General features: G+C 37.4%; 1 protein-coding gene across 5 annotated transcripts in view; it reads right to left on the bottom strand.

Moving 5' to 3' along the window:
• Positions 1 to 100: 100 nt before the first annotated feature.
• The window catches only part of DMC1 (DNA meiotic recombinase 1), a 31,931-nt gene continuing 23,097 nt past the window's right edge, over positions 101 to 8,934 (bottom strand). For all 5 annotated transcript variants that reach the window (XM_051785057.1, XM_051785061.1, XM_051785058.1 and 2 more), the window contains 11 exons: positions 8,633 to 8,779; positions 8,261 to 8,343; positions 7,603 to 7,655; positions 6,681 to 6,722; positions 5,413 to 5,485; positions 4,448 to 4,539; positions 3,863 to 3,936; positions 3,652 to 3,766; positions 2,852 to 2,912; positions 2,197 to 2,313; positions 101 to 1,741 (listed from right to left, as the gene is read on the bottom strand). In XM_051785057.1, the coding sequence (XP_051641017.1) occupies positions 1,672 to 1,741; positions 2,197 to 2,313; positions 2,852 to 2,912; positions 3,652 to 3,766; positions 3,863 to 3,936; positions 4,448 to 4,539; positions 5,413 to 5,485; positions 6,681 to 6,722; positions 7,603 to 7,655; positions 8,261 to 8,343; positions 8,633 to 8,779 (927 nt within the window). In that variant the 3' untranslated portion in view covers positions 101 to 1,671. The remainder of the gene's footprint in view (positions 1,742 to 2,196; positions 2,314 to 2,851; positions 2,913 to 3,651; positions 3,767 to 3,862; positions 3,937 to 4,447; positions 4,540 to 5,412; positions 5,486 to 6,680; positions 6,723 to 7,602; positions 7,656 to 8,260; positions 8,344 to 8,632; positions 8,780 to 8,934) is intronic.

Raw genomic sequence — 8,934 nt, 5'->3', positions numbered from 1 at the left:
TGTATGTATGTATGTATGTATGGCACGCGTGAGAAAGCAAAAAGCAATCTTGGTGCCTAAAATAAAGTATTGACAGAAACTTGGGCCTTTCTAGGTGGGAGGGAGTCAAGTGACACTGCGCACTCTCACTGATACCTGGTACTTGGCCACTGGATATGAATGCCTGGTGTGGGAATGACACATGCAAAGGACTAGACATTGCATTAAATGACAATAGCCGATCCGATCCTGGCTCTCCCAGATCAGCCAGCCTCCCTGCCTTTGTCTCTCTAGACTTTTCTCCACTGAAAAATTGTGCTTTACGTCAAGAAGAATACCAGCTCTCTGTAAAGAAACCACTTAAGGAAGGCAAGCCCTCTAGGTCTTTCACAAGGAAAAGCCTGGCTACAGCATCAGGCTTCTCTTGGAGGAGTTTCTGGTCATCACTGCCTTTTTACTTCATGTTATTCTACAGGCATTTGTTAATCTAAATGAAAAAAATTCTTGTGCCAGTGAGAACAAACTCCCTGACCAAAGTTAGAGGCCAAAGTTAAACCATTCTCATTACCAGAGGACAGAGTAAGACCTTCCCTTATAAATACATAAATTATTGAGTTTATTTTAAAACAAGCCATTCCATGAGCATCAGAGGTATTGCAAACTGAATTATTTTGTCCCCCAGTGCCCTGTTTCTCTCGTTATTCCCAGCTTCTTCTTTTGTACCCCATGACCCACACCTCTGGCTAGTTTTGAGCTGTGCTCCCTCAGCAAACTGATTCCTAAATGCCTTTCCCTCAGTGTAAGCGACAGTACCAGTGCCTCTCTCTCCTATGTAGCCACTGGGATTGTTTTATTCCTTTTAATAATGATGATGATAACAATCATTAATAGTAATCTTTGGTATTCTTACTTCTGTTAGAAGAATGACAAGCCAATTATGTAAAGTTTGTCCCGTTAGAGAACTAGACAATAGGTTTAAAATGTTGGGTTGCACCCGGATTATTTCTCTCGTGAAAGATCAACAGGATTATTGAGAGAAGGGTTTAATTCAAAGCACTCAAACATAATCAGACCTCTGTTCCAATTTAGTCTTTATTTTTAACTTTAATAAGAACAGTTTTAAAACATTATTTTCTAAAAAGTAAAAACTGCTAAATAAAAATGTAAGCATTATCAAGATAAAAATAGTCAAGATAAAAATGCCTAAAAACATATTTTTAAAATTACTTGTTCTTCTGCAGTACATGAGAATCCATCAAGTTCTTGGGCTGTTGCTCCTCCCACTGCCTTTTCCACCTATTTATGGTAATTTCATAACTGAGTTTATTCCAATTCTTCATTTTGCTGCATTAAATCCTACGACTTAGACATTCTCTTTGAAATAAACTAAGAAAGAGTATATTTAATCTCATGTGAAAGAACAGCTTTGATTTTCACAAAACATAGGAAAAGGATTCTGAGAACAATTCACAAGCTTATTTCTTGAATCACTGTCTGCTGAAATTTTAATTGAAAAACAAAGACCTTGAATGAACCAAATTCAGTAAAACTGAACTGTACAGAGTTCATCCCAGTGTTCTCCCAAAATATCTCAAATAGTTCTCAAAAGCTAGAAGTGAAGCCAGGCAGTTGTGGCCACGCACAAATCTTCATCCCAACTTGCCCAGCAGTACATTTACATTGTTTTTTTACCTATTCTTTGGCATCCCCAATCCCTCCCATGGTTATTGCAAATGTAGCTTCATTTTCAGGCATCTCAGGGCTGGAGAAAAAAAACAACCAAGAAACTTGTGGGTTTCTCCATGTTAAATGCAGTTGTGAAACAGTCCCCAAAATGTTGTAGGTGTAAGTGACCTGGAACACTTCAGTGCCTTTACACCTATGTGCAAACGTGATCAATATCAGCACGATCCGAAAAAGTGAAATAATTATGTCAGGAAAACAGTAATTTCACAGCTCTGGAGCACGACTCCTACCAAACTATTGGATGGTCTTCTTTAAGAGCCGAGCATCTTAGTAGGATTTATAATGAAAGAACACGTAATTTAATGTATGTAATATGCAAGACAACTTTAATTAGTTGTTTAATCTGTTAATTAGTTTGTCCTTTCAGATTTTCTCCCAATTTACCATGCAGAAAGTTTCAGTACCTTGAACTTGGTCACTTTACAGTTGCTCATAATGCAGTTTCCTTGCTGTGAGGGAAAGGTCATTTACCTGTCATAGATCTTTGCAATACGCAGCTCCCCTCTCCCTTTCCTCAAACTGATCCTGGTAGTCGAAGCATGAGCAAGGATGTGGCCCCCAATGGGCTTTTTTGGGTCTGCCTGAAAGCTGAATTAGCAAGAAAATGGCAGCGATTCACTGTGCAAATTCCAGAGGTTAATACTGTGATTAACTGTCAGACAAGGCCTATTCAACTCAGTAATAAATGATAAATAGGTCAATATATTAAAAAAATACTTTAGCACACTTGCCTCAAGATAGGATGTTCAGATGGTCAGTGCTGGCATCATTTGCCTCTCATTAAATTCAAGAGGCTCAAGAAATGCACAATTTAAACATCATATATAAGGTCTTCCAAAGGAAAATGGGATGCTTTTTCAATACTTTTTGTAGCTCGTTGTCTTCATTCAAGTCACAGTGAAATCATACCGTCATACCAGGCAGCAGATAAACGTAAAAAACATTACAAAAACTGAGAGAAACTTAGAGGTGTCATCCATGAACGATTCCTCATACCACAGGAACCAATAAAAAAATCTGAACCTTCATTTCAGTGCCACTTGCTCTATACAGTCTCAGTTCTCTCTTAAATACGTATTACAAAATAGGAGAAAGTTTTTAAAAAGAGAGAGAAGAATTCTCTTACGTCATAGTTGCTCCTGGGTCAGCAGTCATCTGGTTGGTCACAAACACGGCCACGTTATATTCTGCAATGGAAAACAATGGAAAGAAGGTAGACTACATCCAATTAGAATGCCAAAATATTCTCCCATTCACAGTAAAAGCAGGGCTGCTGCTGAAGCACTTCACATTTCAAATGAACGAGCAGCAAATATTCTTTATGGCTGATGGCTGCAGTTAATCAGGAGTCAACTTGAATTTGCTCCTGCATGGCTTCAGCTGAGGTACACCAAAAATGAGCACTTTTCAGAATTCCAGTGAACAAGTCTTTCTCAGTTCCCATCTTCTCTCTTGGCACCCTGCCCTCAGCCCCTTCTCCCTCCCTTTCTCTGTTTGCCTTTTTTTTTACTGCACAGAAAAAAAGCATTTACTCATTCCTCATCAACATCCTGTCATCATCCCTCAGAGCATTGCAAAGTCCTAGGAAAGCGGTGATGGGCTTTTTTATCTCTCTGTGCCTTCATCCTTTTTTCTATTCTTTGTGTTTCTTTTGTATTTAGACTGTAGAAATTTGGGGAAGACAATTTCTCTTACTGGATATTTGTCCAGATCGACAACGTATTCTCTCATTTAGGATTTGACAGCATTTCTAGAAAAACTCTAAATGCTGAAGAGTTCTAAAGTTTTCTCAATCTGTCATCTTGAATTAATATATTTTCAGTTTGATCTTTTTGGTAACAGACAGAGGTGTAAAGTGAGGAAAGATTCCTGGGCCAGTGCCTGATTGATAATACACTTGGACTACTAGGTGGTTGTGCTACCAACCTTCTGATATTTTTTGGAGCCTTGACAGCATCTGAGCTAGTTTCTGTTGTCGTTCAGCCAACTCTCCACGACCGCTGAAATCCACACGGAAAAGTGCCATTATGGAGTCAATGATCTGCATTGTAATTATGCTAGATAAGTAAATATAGTGAAAGAAAATAGGAAAACTTATTCTGAAACAGTAAGCATACAAAACCAAAAAGTCTTGTACCAATAGCTTGAAGATACCAGCTTCCTCATGGAACTTGGCTGCTACATAGTCAAGCAATTCCATCTGATGTTCACCTGGTGGGAAGTAGAGTTGCCAAGTGAAATTAGGACCAGAAGGAGCTCTGAAGGAACAAAAGCCTGAATTTTAAAATCCCACTTTAAATGTTTGCACTGTCTATATTTTCACTGCCAGCAGTTTTAACTCCAGTGCCCAGTAACAATCTACAATACCCAACAGTGCCTGTGCTTCTGCAGGCTCCAGTTTCCACTTGCCCATCTCACAACACTTCTTTGTGAAAAGCTTCACAATGAAAGTATGCAAGAAGACAACTTTTTTTCTCGTGTTAAGAAACTGAAAAGCAATATAAACAGTTCAACTTAATGTTGAATTAAATGACACACAGAAATTGTTTTCATCGTATTTATATTGCACTCTCAAAGTAAAAGTCCCATTTAAAACTTTCTTAAGTTTTAAAGCAGTGTCTTGTGACACAGTGTGTTGGAGCTGTAGATAAAATGAGAATATTAAAATGGGTACCTCGGAGAAAAAACACAAATATCATGCCAGTTTCAATACTGTTCTTACTAGTATATGCACGTGCGTACAGCACATTGTCAAGTACTGCCTCGTGGTCAACGCTGAAGCGATCGGCAATGTCACGGAGACGGTCTGGTCGGCTGACATTAGTCAGAGTTAAGGATTTCTCTTTATACAAACCAGGCCCTGAAAATAATAAAACTCCATTCCAAAATAGAATTAGGGGTGGGATGGGGTGGGAAAGAAGAATACTTATTTCGATCCTAGAGAAGACTGACTTTTTCTCTTCATGCTGTCCCACGTACCCTAAAGATAGTTTAAGGCTCACGATGATAATTGTTTTGTGTTTAGGATTTGAGGCGGGGAGGGGCTGGCACATGAATATCTGTGCTCTAGGAATTTAGCTGTGAGCAAAACCTGTTTATACACAGTCTATCGCAGATGTGAAGTGTTAAAAATAGTGTTTAGTACTTAGATAAATTTATCTTGAACAGAAAAGCTGCTATCACCCGTAGGAGGCCTATTAGATCTTAAAAAAAAATCACCAAAAAACCCCCAACCCAAAAAACAAAACCCAACAAAACAAAACAAAAACCTCAAAAAACAAAACCAAAAAACACAAAAAAAACCAAAAACAAAACAAAAACCCCCAACCAATCAAAAAAAACAAACAAAAAAACCACCAAAAGCAAAACCAAAACAAAAAAAAACCAAAACCAAAACCAAAAAAACCCCAAGCAAACAAACCAAAACCAAAAAAACCCACACACAAGCAAAACTCATTTAAAATAAAATCTGAATCCTAACTCTAATTTTTCCAGGTTGAATTACATCAAATGACAGAGGAAAAAGTCACTTCCTTGTGGGCCACTACACACTGTGCTCTTCAGGATTTCTGTGCCAGTCATAATTTTTTACATATATGAAGCTATCAGGAGACTCCTGCTTCCATATAATAAAATAAACTGTCTCTCAAGTTCATCATATCTGTAGCTTAAGAGTCAAAAAGATACAAAGTGTTTTCAGTATCAATGAAGATAATCTTTCCACCTGTGTAGCCATTTGGTCCTGGGAGCTGAGCTGTTACTGCAGAGAATCATAGAAGATCAACATGAAAAAGTGGGGAAAATATTTTCTTGCTCCTTCTATTATTATTTTTTAAAATAAAATACAACTGCTTATTCATATCACAAAGAACCACCAGTTTTAATCAATGTGGAAATGAGGAGTATCTCAAGTTTTACTGCCATCTTGAGTATAAACTCAAGCCCCTTTTCTCGACTGGAGATCAGATGAGATTTAATAAATGCTATCAAAACTGTGTTTTACTGAGTACCCTAACTAAATCTGTATCTTTTAAGGATATTATTAATAAGTTCCTATACACAAGGCATTGTCTTAATCCTCTGCCCAAATTGATTGTATTGTTTTAGTAGGGTTTTTTCCAGCTGTAACTCATCTGATCAAAAATTCTTTGGGTATGAATTTTTCCTGATACATGAACAGTTATTGATTGTGGGTTTAATCTCTTTAGAGTGAATAAGCTAAAATGTTGAATCCAGTTGTAATCATTCATGCAAAAGGGTATGACTCTGCTGGCCATTAGACTGTACTAACTAGAAGAGGCCTTATTTTTCCAGAACATGCCATATTTCACTATACAATGTAGGGTTCATTTAAGGGAATTTGCCTACGCAGTGTCTGGTAATTCCAGCAGCATTAATAGTTATATTAGTTATTTTTTACTACTATTTACACATTGAGAGATATCTCTGGGAAATCAGAGTCCTGCTGTATTTGGCACTGCCCGAATACTGCAACTGCCAAAGTATTTGTTTATCCAGTTACAGACAGCCAGTAGTATCCTCTCAGTGCCCTTCCAGAATGTCATATTCAGCAAAACCTCTGGAAACCAGGAAAGTAAAAGAGATACTGAGATAGAATCTTTGCCCTTTTCTGAGCAATGCCCCCCATCTACATGTGACCCATATTTGTGCTCTGCTTTTCCAGATGGTGTGTTATACTGGTTTATCTAAGGCAGTCTATTATCATCTCTCTCCTTATGGCAAAATTTACATGGATGTGAGCAGTATTAAAAAGTAAACATTTATGAGTTCTCTACTCAAACACAGCTAATGGAGGTAAGAGTCACCAAGGTCTGTTACACTGTATTTCTGGACATAAAAGATTCTGAGTTGTCTCTATGTGTTTAATTCTGACATAGGGGTAAAGAATGGGTTCACTGAGAAGAAACATGTCTCTTTTAAGGCATTACACCTACCACAAAGAGTGTGAGATAGCTGGGTTTTGCCTGTCCGAAACTCTGTTAAATAAAGAAAAGGGGAAAAAAAAGTCAAGGTCTCTTTTTCCAAGTTTGCCAGATTCAGGCATTACTGCAGTTAGGAACACTCTTACTTACAAAACTCACTTCTATCTCTATCTTTTTAAATCATTTAACCTCAATTTATAAATCATATTCTGTGCAAGAGAAATGTGTCACATGAAAAGCAAAATCTGAAATGCTTTAATTTTATCGCACTAGATTGCTAAGGTCATTTATTCCCTTGTGTGTAAAAGTTAAAACCACATGGCACCTGTGGTAAAGTGTTAACTGAGGACGGGTGGGGTAAGAAATGGTTGATTCCATTGACCTGGGCCAGTTTCATTTTCAGTAAAATGATCAAGGAGAAGTTTACAAGTTTATCATCTCACTACATCAAATCATGTTAGTCTCCAGTTTATCTTTTCTAAAGGGAAGAGTGCTGTGTTTTATGAACTCTTGTTGTTGTTGTTGAAGTGTTAAGCACAAACTAATCAAGTGTACTATAATAGTAGCTTAATTGTAATTTCAGAATCTTACATGAAATACAATGTACACTAAGCGTGCATACCTTTTGTGGCAGTTGTGTTACTGGAAAGGAACATTTTGCATCAGAACTTTGACACCTTAGTAATAGTGTTAATAATGATATGCCCCAAGTCTAATGATTACTCAGCTCAAACTTAGTCTGCAAGCAAATGAAGAGGGAAAATGAGAAAACACTAAGAGAAGTGGATTCTTTCTTCTTGCACTCATGCAGGTCCTCATCTTTGTGAGTACGACATGGTAAATTCGATAGAAATAATCAATTTTTTATGAATTAAAATCTAAATTAAGTTTCAGGTCTTTGTTCAGTAACACTCATTTAATGTGGTTCTCTCACCTCCAAAGGCCTCAGTGATTGCCATGCTTTCAATCCCACCACCCAGAAGTTTACTGGAGAAAGGGAGAGGATTATGATATAGTTAAACCCACAAAATCAGAAGAGGAAAGTAAAAAAAGATACATTTTTGCTACTTTAAGAAAAGTAATTTTTGCCCTAAAGCCCCTCACTTGCTGCATTAAGTGCAGGGCACTAAATGATCCCTGATTCATAAAGAATTAACTCTGTCTTAACTTCTCCTTTTATGTGTAAGAGAAAGATCTGTAGAAATTGTAACTGGAAAGAAAGAAGAGGAAAAAATAACATTTGAAAAGATAAATATCTCAAGGGAGATCTTGAACACTTGTAAGTTTGACCTGAGACCTGCAGGTTGTTTTGACTAGGTAAAAAAAATGATGATACATTCAGGATTTTTGGATGCAAACTCTTGATGTTTATTTACAGTGACTGTACAAAGTTCAGTTTCCCCTCAGAAAAGGAGTTTGCCTTGTTGCTTACTGATGCAGGAATCTTTGAGCCAGCACTAGCTCCAAATGCAAGGGGACCTACTTGTCCTATGTGAGTATTTATTCCCTTATATTTCTGTGTCTCATTGAGGATGATAAATATAATCATTGGAAACATTTGGATGAAGGAAGGATTTTAGAGGTAAGCTTACTCGAATTCCTGGCTGCCAGTAGAAATATGAAATACCATCTTCCGTTTTTCACTGTACTCAAAGGCAGTCAGGAAGCCTGGCTCCTAAGGAAGACCAAAGACAACATGAGAGGTTTATTTTAGCTTTATCCTGAAGTTATAGTGCAATATCCCATATAAATATCTTCTCTCCGCTCTAGCCTCATTCACACAGGTAAGGTATGAAAAATACTATCTGGTTGTTGTGGAGTATAAAGTATTATCCCTTTAGAGTAACAAACAGAATAATTTTCAAAAATATCTTAATGATGTGGTGGAAAATCTGTTAAGAGAAATGTTGCACAGCATTTTGGAGAGGCCAACATAGGTTTAAACTCTCAGGGAAGTGACTTACAATAAGCTTGTTTGCAGCTTCTTTAATCTTGTCCACTTTGGCCTCTGAAAGCCCTTTTACATTGCACAGCGCCCGTCTCGTGGTCATCTGGATTCCTTTGATTGTGCAGATCCCAACTGACTTCAGCTTTTTGATATCTGCTACGTTCTGTAAAGAAATTTCCCTTCTGTGAGTATTCAGACAGTTAACAGTTTGAAACATACTGTACTATACATTCATATGCATGTGGGTTTTCACCGAGAAATAAACAGATTTACACAGTAAACTCTCCATTGTGTAGTTTGTGACACCAACAAAAGAAA

The sequence above is a fragment of the Manacus candei genome, unplaced genomic scaffold (assembly GCF_025592945.1).
Source record: "Manacus candei isolate 608988 ecotype Guabito, Panama unplaced genomic scaffold, ASM2559294v1 h1tg000018l, whole genome shotgun sequence".
Classification (NCBI taxonomy): Eukaryota; Metazoa; Chordata; class Aves; order Passeriformes; family Pipridae; genus Manacus; species Manacus candei.
The sequence above is the reverse complement of the archived record's forward strand: the minus strand, read 5'-3'. Positions and strand labels throughout refer to the sequence as shown.